Consider the following 19,339-nt stretch of genomic DNA (forward strand, 5'->3'; position numbering starts at 1 on the left):
TAGCCTCCAGGTGGTGGCTGGAGATCTCCTGCTATTACAACTGATCTCCAGCAGATAGAGATCAGTTCCCCTGGAGCAAATGGCCACTTTGCCACTTGGACTCTATGGCATTGAAGTCCCACCCCTGCTCAAACCCTGCCCTCCTCAGGCTCCTCCCTCAAAATCTCCAGGTATTCCTCGACCCAGAGCTGGCAACCCTAAGTCCGCCCCGGTCCTGCCACTACGCTGCTGCTGTTGCCTTGGGAAGCTGCCTTATTGCAAGCCAGATCACTGAGCGATCAAACCCTGCATCTTGCCCGCTCTGGCTGGAAGCTGCTGCCCTGGGAAGTGCCGGGACCGAACCTGTGGCTATCTGCAGCCTGAGGCCCCTATCTGCACCTCCACATCGGAGTGTTTCTGCATGCATGAGCACACACAGACAGACACCCCATAGCTGTATGCCACATTCGGTTCAACCACAACCTAGTGAGCACTCAAATGCGATCCCTGCCTCTGGTCCTCTGATAGGCAGCAAGCCGTGCCATGAAAGAGAACTTATTTTGGCCAAGCTGGAATTAAAAAGAGAGGACGGGTGCATGCGTGTTTTTGTTTATTTCTTTTTTAAAAAAAACACATTACAGACCTCTCAAAAGCAGAGAAATCAATCGGCCTCTGTTTGTTTGTTTTTCAGAAACCTCAAGCCCGGCTTTGATCCGAGGAAGGAAATGTGCTTGGGGTGGGGAGAGTTGTTCAATAGCGCAAAGTAATTGCTTGAGGTAAGAAAAGTGGAGATGGCGCAAACCGAGAGGACCTGAGATCATATTTATGGGATCGATGGAGAGAGGCAGGAGGCTTCCAAGTCCCCCCCCCCACCCTCTGCCGTTAGATCGTACTCTCCGAGTCCGGAGTGGACGCGAAGGGCGCTGAAGCGAGCAAAGCCGCCCAGCACGTCTGTGCCTGACAGGCAGCTGCAGAACACTGCTTCCCCCGAGGGATTGCCCCCAACTTCGAATCGCTCCCAACCTGGAGCTTTCCAAGAAAGGTGTATTTTTTTCTGAAAAATAAAAAAAGCGAAATGAAAAGAGCAAGTAAGCAATGAGAGAATCACGGAGGGAGGGAGGGAACATAAGGCCGAAAGCAATAAACACCGCTCCTAAACCTCTGTTTTTCTGATGTCTGCATAGGGTCGGAAGACAGCTCAGGGCCTCACGTTTCTCAGCCCTGGCTGTCCGTGGAAAACAAGCGTGGCGCTGGGGAGCTTTGGGGTTTTCATCCACCTTGTTTTTAAGCATGTCTGGCATGAGGCACTTGTGTGTGTGTGTGTGTGTGTGTGAATGTTTCTAGGCCCTGCTTTCTGGACAGAAAGGAACATCGGTTCTCTGCACAACCGTTGAAATTGGCATCTGTCGCAAAATCTAGAAGGTCCACTGCTAGGGTTGCCAACCTCCAGGTACTAGCTGGAGATCTCCTGCTATTACAACTGATCTCCAGCTGATAGAGATCAGTTCTCCTGGAGAAAATGGCCACTTGGGCAATTGGACTCTATGGCACTGAAGTCCCTCCCCTCCCCAAAACCTGTCCTCCTCAGGTTCTGCCCCAAAAACCACCCACTGGTGGCAAAGAGGGACCTGGCAACCCTATGCAGTGGTGCTGGAGATCTGCTATTACAACGGATCTCCAGCCGATAGAGATCAGTTCCCCTGGAGAAAATGGCTGCTTTGGAAATTAGATTCTATGGCATTTAAGACCCTCTCCTCTCCCAACCTCGCCCTTCTCAGACTCCACCCCCAAAATCTCCAGGTATTACCTAATCTGAAGCTGGCAACCCTATCCACTGCCCTCTGGAGAAGGGTAAGGTCTTTAAGCAACAAGAACTTTCAGTAACTTGTGTTATGCTCCTGTGCATTTCAATTCCTTTGCTATTCTAGCATTGCCCTATTACAACTGATCTCCAGCTGCTTTGGCAATTGGACTCCCTCCCCTCCTCAAACCCCACCCTCCTCTGGCTCTGCCCCATAAATCTCCAGATATTTCCCAACCCAGTGCAGGCAACCTAGGGTGCCAGGTGCTGGCGGGCAAACCCCCGTCAATCCACCTGGCTGCCCGCCGACCAACTGAGGGTTGGGAGGCAATGCACACATACACGCCTGCCCACGGCGCCACGTCACTTCTGGTTTACACCCAGAAGGGGCTGTTTACCACTCAAAATGGCCGCTTTGGCAATTGGACTCTATGGCATTGAAGTCCCTCCCCTCCCCAAACCCCGCCCTCCTCAGGCTCTGCCCCAAAACCTCCTGCCGGTGGCGAAGAGAGACCTGGCAACTGAAATAATCAATTTGAAGATGAGCGGACTTCACAGTTTGAAGCTCTTCCCCCAACACGAAGTTGGTTGCCATCGCTCCAAAACATCTAGTGTGGATGGTACCTTATGGCAGTATACCTCTTAATACCAGAACGTAGAAGGAAAGAATAGCTATCACCTTCATGGCTTATTTTGAACTTGATTTGACTAGCTGCTGTTGGAGACAGTTCAGTAGGCTGGATAGACCTTGCTCTGTACTCCTTGAAAGGGAACAGCTCAGTTCTTACAACACTATTGCAAGAATATCCTCCAAAACCTGTTCTTCTTTAGTAATATTTTTTTAAGTCACATAAGACATATAAAAAAGGTAAAGTTAAGGTCCCCTGTGCAAGCACCAGGTCATTCCTGACCCATGGTGACGTCGCATCCCGATGTTTACTAGGCAGACTTTGTTTGTGGGGTGGTTTGCCAGGGCCTTCCCCAGTCATCTTCCCTTTACCCTCAGCAAGCTGGGTACTTATTTTACCGACCTCGGAAGGATGGAAGGTGGAGTCAATCTCGAGCCGGCTACCTGAAACCAACTTCCATTGGGATTGAATTCAGGTTGTGAGCAGAGCTTGGACTGCAGTACTGAAGCTTACCACTCTGTGCCACGGGGCTCTTCACATAAGACATAGTATTCCCATAATAGGTCTGATGTTTGACATTCATTCTGTGCATAGCATAATAGCTTGTGGACTTGTAATCTGTGTGTATCAATGACCCCAGGGTGTGCGTTTGCTTACTCTTTGAACTTTCTGGACAATTTAAAAAATCACTCCACACAATATTATGGAAGAAAATTACACAAAGAGGAAACTCAAGAGTTTATGTTATCATGTACATCTTGCAGCATTGTTCAAATACATTGTTTTGCACAGGAGGATGCAAAAACAAAGTCCCCCCCAAAACAAACATTTTTCATAAGATTAGCTGCCACCGCTGCAAAAGCTGCTGCCGTCTCTATGACACTCACATGAAAATCTTTGGAAAGGTAACAGATCTTCTATGCAGGTGCCCAAAACTGCACTCCATGCAGAACCAATAATAATAATAATAAGAGTTGGTTTTTTATATGTTGACTTTCTCTACCACTTAAGGGAGACTCAAACTGGCTTACAATCACCTTCCCTTCCCCTTCCCACAACAGACACCCTGTGAGGTAGGTGGGGCTGAGAGAGCTGTAACAGAGCTGTAACTTGCTCAAAGTCACCCAGCTGGCTTCGTGTGTAGGAGTGGGGAAATAAATCCAGTTCACCAGATTAGCCTCGCCGCACATGTGGAGGAGTTGGGAATCAAACCCGGTTCTCCAGATCAGAGTCCACTGCTCCAAACCACAGCTCTTAACCACTACACCACACATTTCTCTAGCTGAGTTGTATAGTCTACAGGAAGTGAAGAGAGGCAGAATCTATGTACATTTGTCAGCCTTCATGAAAACACATCTCAATGAACTATTATAAATTTGTTGTATGACTGATCCATCAATCAATAATTTATTATGGTCACAGACCAGCAGAATTGTATGACTGGTGAACATAGACGTGGCACGATATTGGTCACTTGGTGCATACTCATTTCTTTCACTGCAGCTGTCCACTAGCGTAGACCGATTCCATTTCTGCCCAATTGTTACTGTGCCTGTATTTGGTTTCCACATCCATATCAACTCGGATATATTTCATAATTTTGCTCAGTTCTTTCATATCTCTACATTCCTTGGTTGCTTTGTTCAGCTTCACAGTCAACAGGTTGCTTTGGGAACACTTGTACTGGCCCAATTTGACCATAGACAAGTGGGGAGTCCTTGTTAGACTATTTCATAGTCGCTAGTTCAAAGCAGATCCTGACCTGGATGGACCAGGCTAGACCAATTTCATCAGATCTCAGAAGCTAAGCAGGGCTGGCCCTGGTAAGTATTTGGATGGGAGACCACTAAGGAATTCCAGGGTCACTCTGCAGAGGACGGCACGGCACTGGCAAACCCCCTCGGTAAGTCTCTTGCCCTGAAAACCCTATGGGGTCGCCATAAGTCGGTTGCGAGTTGACAGCACTTTATACACACACAGTTCACAGCAGCATGGGTAAGTTGCTGGTAGTTCCTCTCTACCATTCTCAGCCTCAGTTTCTCAGTGGCTGGGCCTTGAGTAGGGTTCACAACTGCCCGCTCATGGCGGGCAATCTACCGCCCGTTGTTCCTGTTACCCGCCCACTCTCAGCTGTGGGTGGGCGGAAGCAGACGGGGGAAGGGAGGGGGAGCCACCCGTGACACCTACGTGATCATGCCAGGAGCCTAACTGGGGCAGCTGAGGGAAAACAGCAGCCCCAGATGACCACAGCAAGGAGGGAAGGAACGAAAACAAAACAGGCTGCAAACTGTGCCCTGCCCTCTTGCCTCGCATGAAACAGCTGGTTGGGAAAAAAACAGCTGATCATTGGCAAGGCTCTGGGAGAAGCTACCCTCCCCGCTTTCTCACCCCTCCTCTTTCTACCTGAAAATCCCCTCTTGTGCAAACCAAACTTCATTTTTGTAGTTTTCTGTTCCCTCACTCTAAATTTAAGACTTTTTCATCTTTCTGTCCCAACAGCATTCATTGTACATGATAAATATATGAATAACAAGTGAAGACCCGCAAGAAACTTGCAAAAAGGGTGCATCTGCATCCCTTCCTACCCATCACCCTTGCCACTCTACTCACCCTCCATGCTTGCTGCTCTCTCCACCTACTCCCCACCCTTGAAGCTTTCCCCACCTACCCCCCCCCCCCGGAGTCTTGAAGGGAGGATCCCATACCCCCCCCCCCATCATCAAGCCTGATACAGCTCCAGGCCCCACAACCTACTATTGAGCCAGGAAGCCAATGACTGCTAGCATTCTCCTACAGTGCAGCCATGCTGGAGCAGCTGCCAGTGTCCTCCTCTGCCGCTGCTGGGACCAGAGTGGCTGCCGGCGTCCTCCTCTGGAGCGGCCAGGCCTGGAGCGGCTGCTAGCATCCTTCTCTGGTGCAGCTGCTCCAGGTGTCTGCAGCTGTGACAATCAGGCCCAGAGCTATTTCAGGCATCTGTCGCCTCTGCGGCTGGGCCTAGAGCCGCTCCAGGCGTCTGCCACCATGGAGGCCTGGCCAAGAGACATTCCAGGCATCCACCGTCGAAGCAGCCGGGCCCAGAGCGGATTCCTATGGAGGCAGCCACCACCATTTCAAAAGATAAGTGCATTCTCTGCACACTTGTGAGGGGGATTCAACCTCTCCCCTAATGTTTTCTTTTAAATGTTTGGTTTTTCTGCAGACCTAGGGGGTCCCCTAAGTCTGCAAAAGCACCTGTTTGGGGTAAGCATAGCCCCAATCCACAGATTTAGGTATCCGCAGATGAGGGCAAAACTTGGGAATTAGATACCGTATATAGATTATCGTACATTGTATGTATGAATTGTGTATAAAAGTTAAATAACGTGGGCACATGTATTATGACTACAAAATAACAGAAAACTGACAAAATATATAAAAATAAATTGAATCAGTTCTAAAATGTCAGTGAGCATGTGCCGGCTTCCAACTGTAATGCACATTCAAGATGAACAACAGTTTTTGCCCAGGGGGTGGGGGAGACACGTCATACGAACAGACATCATTTGGAAACGGATATCTGAGACGCATTACAGACTTTCCATGGGTATCTGAGAACATGGAGAGAATATTTTCATGGAAATAAAACAGTTTTTTGCACATCGCTAATGATGAACAGTAAAGCCGGGAGTCTATAAAAGAAAAAGTTCATGCAATTTGTCCTTTTCATTGGCCGGGAAGACGAGAAGGGTTAGTCACTTGGTGGGTCTCCCAGGGAGTGGAGGGAAAGAGCTGGAAGCACAGCGCAAACCCCATGTGTCTCAAAGGTCAGTGCTACAGTCTGCTGGTTCCTCGCAAGGCCTTTGGAAGAAGAACGGAAACCACCCCTTCTTCTCTGGCTTGGTTGGCAACCAGAGAGCTGCTGACCGATAGCGTCGGAGCAATTTTATTAGAAGCAAATGACTAGCGAGCTGGCTGGGTTTTCCACATTCAGACTGGGCACTTTTTCAGAAGAGCCGGATTCCCAGAGATATTAATATCTCTAATAATCCCCCCCCCAAAAAAGGGAGGAAACATTAAAAATTATTAAATGGCAAGCACGCTTTAGACCCTGCGTGCCTCATAAAGCACAGGATAATAAAGCCGTTTCCTTATTTCCCCCGGATCCTGTCGACGACGCGCATAATGGGGAAGGGAGGAGGTCGGGTGGTGAATGGTGGGGGGCATGATGTGAGGGGATTGCCACGAACTGGAGAGGCAAAAGGAAAGTATTAATCAAGTCTGCAAAGTGCTCACTGACAACAGAGTTGCCAGTTTACAAGTTTAATGGTCTTTGTGGTTCCAGCAAAAGAAGAAAAAAAGAAATCATTACTCACTACAAAATCGGTTTTAATTATCACAGCTTCTTGGCCGTTCAGCTCCCAGGGTTTCTCGTCTTTCTTTCTGCTTCTCAAACATCGTTCTGTTCTGAAACTTCACTTCAAACTGACAACGTGCCAAACCATGATTTGGACGGGCCGCAGTTCAGAACTCAAGCCGCGGATTGGGTTTCCAAACATCAGCTGGCAAACCCTGGTTCGAAGTGATACATCTGCTCGCCTTTTCCATCCTCGCAGCACTCCGTTTCCTGTTTCCATGGTGTCGTAGCCTCCATCGGGGCAACGACAGCTGCGATTAGGGTTTATCTGTTCTGACATCAAGCCGAACGACTCTTAGCAGAGGCTGTCGTTTGCCAGCACACTTCAGACTACGGTTTCTGATTCAGATTTGCCAGTTGGCTGCAAACCACAGTTTCACAATGCAGACATCCCACTAAACCATAGTAATGCTTCCCTAACCATGGTTTCCAAACCCACTTCTAACCAGGCTTGCCAATTGCCTGGGCTGCTCGCGACCCCTCAGCTCGTCGGTGGGCGGAAGAAGGACAACTGAAGGGGGGGGGAGCGATCGTCACTTCTGGATAAACCTGGAAGGAACGTGGACACTCTAGCACTCTGCCCCCCCCCAAACTCGATGGTTTCCATAGAATTTTCAGAGGAGATTGCAAGAGTGTCCCTATGACTTCTGGGTTTACCTGGAAGTGATGCAGACACTCTAGTACACTCCCCCAACAACCCCCCCAACTCCATAGAGTTTTGGGAGGAGATTGCTAGAACGTCTGCATCACGTCCGGGTTGCATCACCCCAGCTCCCGCCAATTGCCAGGGGGGACCCAGCAAGCCTACATCTAACACGGGTTCAAATTCTGGTTTGCCAACCAATTGCCAACCCGTTTGTCAAGTCACACCAAATCATACTTAAAACCTAAGAAACTGCCATGTACCAAGTCAGGCCACGGGTGGTCCTAGCACAGTGTGGTCCAATTGGATTGGCAGAGGCTCTCCAGGTGCTCAGGCAGAGAAGGGTATTCCCCAACGTCTGCTGTCAGAGGTTCTTTAACCAACGATGCAAAGGACTGAATCTGAGACACTCTGCATTGAAAGCGCACGCTCTATTAATAAGCCACACTCCTTCCCTATAACAGTCTAACAACACTGACATATATGGCTTCCTTATACCTTGTCAGACCATTGGTCCATTTAGCTCAGCATGGTCTACTCTGTCTGGTAATGGCAGACTGAAGGAGGACCTTTTGTCTGCTAACTAAGTACTTCACTGCTGAGCCATTGCCTTTTCATGATGGCTCAGAGCAAGGCGAGGGGCTTCCGGCACCAATAGGCTTCCTCCCCCCACTTCCCTTTGCTCATCCCCATCTCCTCGTCTCCCCTTCCCCGCTTCCTTCCTTACTTGTAGAGTCCATCTGGCTCCAGGCACTTGAAGATGACGGAGTAGAGGCTGGTATCAGGGGCGTCCCCGTGGCTTCTGCCAGCGGCCACGCAGGCTGTTCCGAGGCCAGACAGCAAATCATCGGCAAAGCTCAAGGACTCGCCTGTAGAGAACGGAGGCAAAGGTGAGCTGATTGTATTTCTTACCCTCTTTGCATGTGTGCCCACCTTCCTCCCCCGTGAAGCTCCTGATGGTGGTGGGTTGCCAGCTCCAGGCTGGGAAATACCTGGAGATTTTGGGGTGGAATCTGAGGAGGGCGGGGTTTTGAGAAGGGAGGGACTTCAATGCCATAGAGTCCAATGGCCAAAGCGGCCATTTTCTCCAGGGAACTGATTTCTGTTGCCTGGAGATCAGTTGTAATAGTGGGAGATCTCCAGCCACCACCTGGATAGGGTTGCCAGGTTCCTCTTTGCCACTGGCGGGAGGTTTTTGGGGCGGATCCTGAGAAGGGCAGGGGTTGGGGAGGGACTTCAGTGCCGTAGAGTCCAATTGCCAAAGCGGCCATTTTCTCTGATATAAATGACAAGTAAAGTTTGGTAAACCTGGGAGGAATCTCAGACCTCAGCTGGAATCAGGGATGGTGGAAAGAGGCCTGGCTGCCTCCGACCTTCTTTCTCAGGGCTCCGTATGCCGGAAGGAGGCGAGGGAGCTGGCGTGGGATACAGGCATGAGGGAAGGGGGCCTGACTGATTCCTTCCTTCCCTGTGATGGCTCTATCAGTGACAGCTGGAAGTAGGGTTGCCAGGTCCCTCTTTGCCACCGGCGGGAGGTTTTTGGGGCAGAGCCTGAAAAGGGTGGAGTTTGGGGAGGGGAGGAACTTCAATGCCATAGAGTCCAATGGCCAATGCGGCCATTTTCTACAGGTGGGCTGATTTCTATTGGCTGGAGATAAGTTGTAATAGCAGGAGATCTCCAGCTAGTACCTGGTGGTTGGCAACCCTAGCTGGAAGCAAAAGGAAAGTGGGGATTCTCAAGTGGGGTCCAGGAATGAAGATCATTTGTAACAGCGGGAGACCTCCAGCCACCACCTGGAGGTTAAATGCAAACAAATACCTATGCAAACAAAATAATAGAACTGGCTAATGGAAAATGACAGCACGAAGGGCTCCTATAAAAGAACACACTGTCCAATACTTTCTTCAATTTATGGAAAAACTTATATTCTTAATATTGTCGAAGGCTTTCACGGTCAGAGTTCATTGGTTCTTGTAGGTTATCCGGGCTGTGTAACCGTGGTCTTGGTAACCACGGTTACACAGCCCGGATAACCTACAAGAAGCAGTATATTCTTAAATTCATCAAATAAACATAATACACCATATTAATTACTATATAGTAATTAATTACTATATAGTAATATTGTTAATTAATAATATTAATTACTATATTAATTACCATATAGTAATTAATATGGTGTATTATGTTTATTTGATGAATTTAAGAATATACGTTTTTGCATAAATTGAAGAAAGTATTGGGCAGTGTGTTCCTTTATAGGAGCCCTTCGTGCTGTCATTTTCCATTAACTACCTGGAGGTTGGCAACCCTCCTTACCCAACAGGGCACTGAGTAGCCATACCCTTCAGCACCCACCCACACAGACACACGACTATTTCAGCTTCATAGTGTTTAAAAACCAGTTTAGGGGAGATGTTTGTGGAAGAGCTCTTGGAAGTAGACCTGTGATGGCAGCTCTCCCACTCCCCAGCCTCCAAACTGCTTTGTAAACTTTCAAAAATAACTCTGTTGGATGCGAGCATGCAGACAGCTGGACCACAGCCAGTGTCCTTTGGGCTTTATATAAAAGTTGGCCGTTTTGAGAGCTGGACAGGTTAGTGGTGTGCGAGTGTGCGTGCACACACACACACACACACACGCATGTTGGTGGAGAGAGCTTCCAGAGTCCTGGGCATTGTGATGTAAAAAGTAGCCCCGAGTCTCCAAGATCTGGACTATGATTGTCAACTGGGGTTGACCTCTTAGACAGAGCTGTGATTTGCCCACCCTTCCCCTGTGTAGGGTTGCCAAGCTCCAGGTACTAGCTGGAGATCTCCTGCTGTTACAACTGATCTCCAGCCTATAGAGATCAGTTCATCTGGAGAAAATGGCCTCTTTGGAAGGCAGATTCTATGGCATTGTACCCCACTGAATTCCCTCCCCTCCCCAAAACCCTGCCCTCCTGAGGCTCTACCCCAATAATCTCAAGGTATTTCTCATTGAAACCCCTCCCTTCCAGAAACCCCTCCCTCCTCAGGCTCTGCCCCGAAAACCTCCCACTGGAGGCGAAGAGGGACCTGGCAACCCCGCTAAAGCAGCATCTAGAAAGCCCGATCAAAATCTGTTTTCAAATTTGAGATCAAACAGGTCCCTGAAAACCCCACATGATCGAAACGGAGACCTGAAGTTGTCGGAGGGGTGACGGCGAGGGAAACAGCCATGCATAAAAGACCAGTGACTCTTTGGGGGCATTTCAGCATGAGAAAATGGCATGGGGGTCGAAGCAGCTCCTCCCCGGCACCCCAGCTGTGATGAGAACTGAGCCCATGCATGCCTGGGAGATGCATATCTCCCACCACACATCAGAGCGAGAGACCGTGTGGCTGCCATGAGAAGCGTATCATATAAAGCAGCCATAAATTGTGGAAACAAATCCCCTGCGGTGATAAACCAGCAATCTATAAATCCATAAGCTGATTATCTGGGAGGCAGCCGCAGCAGCAACACATTTTACACACACACACACACACACACAAATGTTAGTTTCTTGCAAAAGCCCAAGCGAGTAACAATTTTTATGCTAGCCAATAATGACTGAAAAGAGAAAGAGAAAAAAAAATCCTTAAAGGAACCCACGTACTCATTTTAATGCCTCCCGCAGCCCTCCAACGGCAATTTGCCACTGCTATTTTAAACAGAATTGCGGAAGGGAAATTTGTGTCAGAAATTGGCTCAGCGGGAGCACACACACCTTACAGGCTGAATCTCCCAGGTTCCATCCCTGGCCACTCCATTTCAAAGTAACAGGTGCTGGGAACAACCATTCCCTGCCTGACAATCATGTCAGTCGGAGCACATCGAACCTAGGTCTTTTATGCATGGCTGTTCCACTCGCCATCATGTCTCTGATGACTTCGGGTCTTTGTGTTGATTATGCATGCGGCTTCCGACTGTCAGAGGTCGCCTCGCTCTCTCCCTGAGTTTCCAAGCATTTTGCCCGCGTTTTCAAATTTGAGCTAAATCATGTCTCTGAAAACGCAGGCAAAACGTGGGGAGGTGCAGGGGGAGAGTGAGACGACTTCTGAAGGTCAGAAATGGCATGCACAATCAACACAAAGACCCAAAGTGGTCGGAGGGGTGACGGCGAGAAAAACATCCATGCATAAAAGACCCTAGTCAGATAAACCCATAGGCCGATTCAGCGGCAGAGTGCCTACTTTGCTCGTCAAAGGCCCAGGTTTTGTTTCTAGTGTGGTGTAGTGGTTAACAGCGGTGGTTTGGAGCGGTAGACTCTTAATCTGGAGAACTGAGTTTGATTCCCCACTCCTCCACATGAGCGTCGGACACCAATCTGGTGAACCGGGTTGGTTTCCCCACTCCTACACATGAAGCCAGCTGGGTGACCTTGGGCTCATCACAGCTCCTATAGAGCTCTCTCAGCCCCACCTACCTCACAGGGGGTCTGTAGTGGGGAGGGGAAGGGACCGCAATTGTAAACTGGTGTTTGCTTCTTCCTTAAATGGCATATAAAAACCAACTTTTCTTCTTCATCATCATCATCATCATCATCATATTGGATCGCTGGTTAGCAAGTGGTGAGAAAGCCCTTCGAGTACTGTTGCTGGTCAGAGTAGACAGCACTGAGCTAGAAAGACCAAGACTCTGAGCTGGTACAAGGCAACGTCTGATGACTGTATGGAGACTGGGCCCCTTTGCCAAGCAGAGAACTGATTTGTCAAGAGGGAAGGAGCAGGCAGATGGAGAGATGCACAAGGCGAACCCTAGACACTCCAAGAAAACTACCTGCTGCAGTCAGGCAAAAAGGGATCCCTAGAAAGAAAACATGGATGGGGAAACATATCAGCTCCTGTGTACTGCCCAGGACAGACCAACCCGCTTTCTTCTGACTATTATTTCCCCTTCTCCCTCTCGCCTTCTTTCCACCTGTTTTTAATTTACTGTTGTGGGCATCTCTTGCTGTGATCTCAACCCAATCTGGGACTCACAAACGAGGCCAGGGATGGGGGAGAAGAGGAGAAACTAATTTCCCCCCTTCTTCTCCCCCCCAAAAAAAGAGAGAGCCAGAGCGAGAGCGAGAGTATTTTTATTTAAGTTTGCTTCATTTTGGAGCTTAGAGCAGAGGAAAGATTACCCCCCCTACACACACACACACACACACACACACACACACAACCTAACATAATGAAAACAAAGAGAAAATGTCTGTATGGATAAATAAATATATCGGTAGGTCTGGCGCAAGCACGATCGTGTTTCAGCCCCAACGGAGCCATAATGGGGAACAGGCACATTCCTGTACAGCAGTTCCCAATTCCCTATCCATTTTCAAGAAAAGGAAAACAGAATCCAATCATCGGAGGCCCGAATGGGCACAGAGGGCAAAGCCTGGCTGGTAGATGAGGCCCAGTCAGGAGTTCAGCCCCCCCCCCCCCCCCGTGACAGCCTCCAGGAAAGTGCCAACGGAGGGAGGCGGCGAAAAGGTGAGGGAGGAGCGGGGATCATTTCCACCCCACGACCCTCTCTGGTTTGATATCTTTTGTTCAGGAAGCACCTGCCCCCCCCCCCCCCCGAGGTCTGCAAAACCGTGTCAGACAGGGTGTCTCCCTTTGCACCCTTCCCTTCTCCCATTTTCTGCCTCAGAGTGTGAAGACTGGAGAAGGGGGGGAGCTTTGAGCGAGTGTGTCGGTTAAGGGATGGATTGGCTGGGATCCGTCCACAGCAAAGTTTGAAGCAGGAACATTCCCAGGAGAAAGTTTTGGGAAAGGGAGTCTCTAGCCAGGACTGAGGGACTGCTCGGTGAAGCCGGTCACAATGAGCAGGAATACATGCAATCTGTACCAACTCCCCCGCCCCCCAATGAACAAATGAATCGTGCTCCAAGTAGTAAAGGAATCTGTGAGAGGGAAATTTTACATCTTGCTAGTAGGAGAAGATAAATAAATCTAATGGACATGAATAACTTTTTGTACGTCTAACTGATGCATTATGAAAATGCAGTATTCCAAGACAGACAACAGAATCGGTACTTATTTAAGCAAATGTCCCAACTTTGCATGGGATTGTTGTCCAAGGAAGCTCACAAAAACTCAAAACCGACATAGAAATAGATTAAAACAGAAAATTCACACCAATAGCATCACTAAAATCCCAACGCTACTCACAATTAAAACATTATGCCAGCCTTGATTCAACTTTGCCGGTTTCCAAATTGTTTCTGGGCCCAATTCACAATATTGCCCATGCCCTCTGAAGCCCTACTGATTGGGGGACAAGCACCTCAAGGACAATCTATTATCATGCATGTTTAAGACCAACAGGAGAAGTCCTGCTTCAAGTTTCATTGCTTTGCAGTGCCTTCTTGGTGGTGGCACCAACACTTTGGAATCCATGCGCTGAAGTGGCCCTTCCCCTTTGCATTTTTTAGAAAGGTAACAAAACCTATTCTCTTCTATTGTGCATTTGGGTTTGATTTATTTTATTTCATCCTTGCGGTTTTATTTCGACTTTAACTCCAGAGATTATTGTTACCATGTTTTGGGGTGCCCCTTGTTAGATACTTTTTTTGGGGGGGGGTATTATTATGGCTTTACTGAATATTTAGCTATATGGTTTTTAGCTTGCTTTATTGTAAGCTGCCTTGATGGAATTTTTGTCAAAAGGCAGGAGGATACAAACTTACAAATGAATGAATGAATGAATAAATAAATAAACAAGAGCAGACAGTTTTCATCTAGTTGTGGGTGCCAGAAAAGGTGTCAGTGGGTGCTATGGCACCCACAGGCACCACATTGGGGACCCCTGGTGTAATGAATCTCTGACAGGCATGGGCAATTTCTCAGAACTGAGGATCATGAAAACAAGGCTCCAAACTAAACAGCAATGTTTTGCCTCATTTCTCCATGTACATTTTAGATCTGTCAAAATTTCTGCAACTCTGTAAAATCAGAAAATCACTTCTAGCATGACATCACAACTGCCTGCAGACTGAAGTGGCCGGTTCATGTGTTAAAGGAAAACTGTTTTCTAGGGTTCTGCTTTTGTTGTTCTTCCTAAAGCACACACTGCCCATATATTTCCAAATGTATCTCTCTGGTCATAATGGTCAGATACCAAAACCTCTCCAAATTCTGTAACATGCAGATATGTTGAATCTGTCTCTCTTAAGAGATAATTATAGCACAGAGGGCTACCCAGATTGACCGGCAATGTAACATAACAAACAGTGTTCCTCCCTAGGCTGCTCTGCTGTGGAAGCCATGGCACTTCATGTGCAACATGCGTGCCAGTTCAGAAGGTGACCTTCCCTCTGCCTAAGAGCCTATTTGAACAGGCAGGTGGCGAGTGTCATTTGCACTCCAGGAAGTATTCGGCTCATCAATGCCCTTGGCAGGTGACTCTGGTTGCCTTGCATTCTGAATCCTTGAGGGAACCAGTGATTTTCGAGTTGATCTGATGACACACAGAGAGGAGAGAGAGAGAGAGAGAGAGAGGAGAATCTATGGCTCCTCCTTGATTGTCATGCCTGCCAGAGAAAGCTGAGCTCTGAACAAACCAGTTTGGTGGAAGGGAAAGGCTGAAGGTTACCTGGTTTAAAAATGGTAAAGGTCCCCTGTGCAAGCACCGGGTCATTCCTGACCCATGGGGTGACATCACATCTCGACGTTTACTAGGCAGACTTTGTTTGCAGGGTGGTTTGCCAGTGCCTTGCCCAGTCATCTTCCCTTTACCCCCAGCAAGCTGGGTCCTCATTTTACCGACCTCGTAAGGATGGAAGGCTGAGTCGACCTTGAGCCGGCTCCCTGAAACCAACTTTCGTCGGGATCAAACTCAGGTTGTGAGTAGAGCTTTTGACTGCAGTACTGCAGCTTACCACTCTGCGCCACGGGGCTCACCTTGTTTACCAAGACCTTAACATCATGGCCTGAAAACTCTACCTTTCTGTCATTTTAAATTTTGTAAATTCCAACCTGAGAAAGAGTTTCGGTGAGCTTGAAAACTTGCACCATATTTTTCGTCAATTTGGTTGGTCCTAATAAAAGGCATTTTTTTAGGGTTGCCAACCTCCAGGTAATAGCTAAACCAAAATATGCACTGGTACTAAATAGACTAGCTGTACAAAGAAATAATACTAAGCTCAGAATTTTTTATAGAAACTTATATTCTAACAGTGAAAAAGTGAAAAGGTGCTATATAAACTTCATGTGTAATAAAATGAAACTTAATACTATATAATAACAAGACTACACAAAGTAGCTGCACAAGACACTACAAACATGTACAAAGCAACACAGTTGCAAGGTAAGTATGGATTACAAAACTGTTATAATCAATGCCTTTTTTTCTTTTCAGAGTCGAGCGAATGTATGAAATCAGGAAGAAGGTCGTAACGTGGTCCGGATGTCCCAAGCGTTTTCACTGCCTACTAGGGCAGCTTCATCAGCCGTTCTTCATTCAAGAGTCAATGCTCCTAAGAATGGAAGAAATCTTTTTTCTTATTTCAATGAATCCCATCTTTCTCTACGTCTTATTACAAAGACCAAGCCTGGGAATTCGGCAAGGTCATCGATTTAATCAGCTCGGGAAAACCAGAAGATGAATGAGTAAAGGAGCATGGCATCCAAAACCTTTAATAAATCCATGGGGGAGGGGGGACGGCTATATTCCTAGGGCAGGACCCAATGGGTTGTTGACATCCCTTTAAGACAAATGCACAAGATTTACGGTATATTCACAGGAGAAGAACCCAGCTACCTTCCCACCCCACAGAACCTGGACATGGTATAAACAATTCAACGAAGAAGAAATTGTGCTAGTTTTTAGCTCTGGTTTTATTTTTATTGTTTTTAAAATGCTGCCACTTTGGTCTCAATATTTTATGCGTCTTTGCTGTTTTAAGACCACTGTGTTGTGTTTTATTTGTTAGACACCTTGGAGGGAATAATCTTTGCAATGCAATGTATAAACCTACAATCCCTGTCCCCAATGAATGAAAAAGAGGGACCTGGCAACCCTAGGAACAATGCCATAGAGTTCACCCTCCAAGGCATCGATGGGAACTGATCCGTGGGAACTGATCTCTATAGTCTGCAGGTGGGCTGTAATTCCGGGAGATTCCCCAGTTCCCACCTGGAGACTGGCATTCCTTTACCACCTAGAGGCTGGCAACCCTACCCAGCAGCCCTCCAGGGTTTATGGCCACCTCTCCTGGCGACTGTCTGCAGCAGCGTTGCCTAATCTTGGGGCAGATTTAGGGTTGCCAGGTCCCTCTTTGCCACCGGCGGGAGGTTTTGGGGGCATAGTCTGAGGAAGGCGGGGAACAGGGAGGGGTGGGACTTCAATGCCACAGAGTCCAATGGCCAAGGCAGCCATTTTCTCCAGGGGAACCAGTCTCTATCAGCTGGAGATCAGTTGTAATAGCAGGAGATCTCCAGCTAGTACCTGGAGGTTGGCCACCCTAGGCAGACTGTCAGCCCTGGGTCCTCTGCCACTCTGGCCAGCCCCATTTCCCTTGCATCCACCGTGTCTCTAGGTTTCCTCTGAGTAGAAAGATTCTGTTTTCTCCATAACAGTTGCCTTCAAAAAGATGAGAAAAGCAGGGCCTGTCTAGCAATGCTGCGAGCTCTAGGGATCCCTTCCTGAATGCCGCGGTCAAGGGAAACATCTCCCTCCATGTCCCGCGCATGGGGCCTGAAGCAGGAGAAAAACGGGGCTATGTTTGGAGGGGAACTCTGCTCCCCTTCGTTTCTAGTCAAGCCTCTTTCCACTTATTAAAATTCTAAGTCTTCAACCTCTTTTCCCTAAAACTACACAGCACCCTATTTGTATTATTTTTAAGGGTCGAGGGGAAAATATATATATATATATATATATATTTAAAAAAGAAAACCCTCTGAAATCCACAATGAAATGCTGTAAAAAGGTTTTTCAAGCTTGGAAAAAATTTTCCGGGTCAGTTTTTCCTACTGTTTAATCCCTGCTTTGAGTTATACAGAAATGAGTAAACACATTTTATAAGGTTCTAATTCATACCTAACCCATATAGTTTATAGCTTTACATAGTTAAAAAAAAATTAAATAAAGCAATGGCTCCCTTCACATAGCAGCAGCTCTGATCGCTCCGACATGTGCTTAAAGGGAAGCCGGGCCCAGCGGCCTGGGCGAGGTGTGATCTGGCCAGGCTGGGGAATGGTTTCCCTTCCAGATTCCTGCTGTTGTCTTTGTAATACCCAATTAGCCGGCCTCATTAACGAAGAGCGAGAAGCGAGGGGATGCGGGCCGTCCCTGGTGGACAGCCTGGCCCTTGCGTGGGACCGTTCGAGCTTCGTCGAGCGTGGCATGCCAACTGTAAATGTTAAAAGCTGGGGAATGGATGGGCCTGCAAAGGGCTCCAACCAGATGTCTCAGCTCTGGAATGACCACAAACAAAGCTTCTCAGCATTTTTTTTGGGGAAAAAAAAAACATGCGACCGAAAGGGGCCCAGATTTGAGTCATGGGGAGAAAGGTGCTTTAAGCCTCTCCCTGTGATCTCCTTGGTAGGGCTGCCATCCTCCTGGTATCAGCTGGAGATCTCCTGTTATTACAACTGATCTCCAGCCGATCGAGATCAGTTCACCTGGGGAAAATGGCTGCTTTGGCCATTGGGCTCTATGGCATTGAAATACCTCCCCTCCCCAAACCCTGCCCTCCTCAGGCTCCGGTGGTAAAGAAGGACCTGGCAACCCTGCTCCTTGGGCTGTTATTAGCAATGGGAAAAAGGCATAGAGGGAGTTGCTCTCTCTCCCCCCAACGTTTCAAGGGTAATGACAAGGGTTGCCAACCTCCAGGGACTAGCTAGAGATCTCCTAGGGTTGCCAACTTCCAAGTACTAGCTAGAGATCTCCTGCTCTTACAACTTATCTCCAGCCGATAGAGACCAGTTCCCCAGGAGAAAATGGCCACTTTGGCAATTGGACTCTATGACATTGAAGCCCCACCCTCTCCTCCCCAAACCCTGCCCTCCTCAGACTCTGCCCCAAAAATCTCCAGGTATTTCCCAACCCGGAGCTGGCGACCCATCTAATGACACACCTAGGGTAGGTAGGCCTCCCACTGGCACCCCTTGTTGCCTGCTGACACAACACAGGTGCCCTCTGTGTCCCCACCTCCTGAGCACCTCCCAGTTTCCAGTAAGGTTGCCAACCTCCATGTGGGACCTGGAGATCTCCCAGAATTACAACTGATCTCCAGACCATAGAGATCAGTTGTCTGGGAGAAAATGGCTGTTGTGGCTGGTAGACCCTATGGCATTATACCTTGCTGAAGTCCCTCCCCACCCCAAATGCCACTGTATTCAGGCTCCACTCCCAAATATCCAGAGTTGGCATTCCTATTTGCCAGACATCGCCCAGCAAGGGCTTGAGTGAGGTTTTGATTGGCCAAATCATGCAGGCAGAAGTGGTAAAGATCCATTCCTCCTGTATCGTGGCCTCAATCCACGTTCCCCATTTAAAAAGAGCTGTCTTGCCCAATTCCATCTGACTGCCTCCCTATTTATTCCCTTATAGAAATTCCTTCCTGAGCAGATCTGTTTTACGCATTCTGTGGAAAAAGAGAGAGGTGGCATTCCTTCCTGATCTTGTCAGGCAGGCCACTCCATCAGGTGGGATCCGTTCACCAGTATTTTGGATCTTCTCATCATAGTCCTCTCCTGCATGTCAAAATGTCATGTGTGTCAAATATACAAAGGACTGCTTGGGCAGAGGCTTCAGCAATCCATCCTATTCCTTGCATAATGGAGATACCATCCTTTCTCCCCAAGAGCCCTGGAGACCTCTTAGATCCCACTAAGTAGCGATAACTTTCAAACTGGCCTTTAGCGGTGTCGGCAAATGAAACCATAAAATATGTCTG

General features: G+C 48.1%; 1 protein-coding gene across 1 annotated transcript in view; it reads right to left on the reverse strand.

Moving 5' to 3' along the window:
- Nucleotides 1-19,339, reverse strand: part of ASTN2 (astrotactin 2) — a 783,945-nt gene that overhangs the window by 53,877 nt on the left and 710,729 nt on the right. Inside the window, exon 21 of the mRNA XM_056860152.1 lies at nt 8,173-8,314. Within this exon, the coding sequence (XP_056716130.1) occupies nt 8,173-8,314 (142 nt within the window). The remainder of the gene's footprint in view (nt 1-8,172; nt 8,315-19,339) is intronic.

This window comes from Euleptes europaea, chromosome 14, assembly GCF_029931775.1.
Source record: "Euleptes europaea isolate rEulEur1 chromosome 14, rEulEur1.hap1, whole genome shotgun sequence".
Taxonomy (NCBI): Eukaryota; Metazoa; Chordata; class Lepidosauria; order Squamata; family Sphaerodactylidae; genus Euleptes; species Euleptes europaea.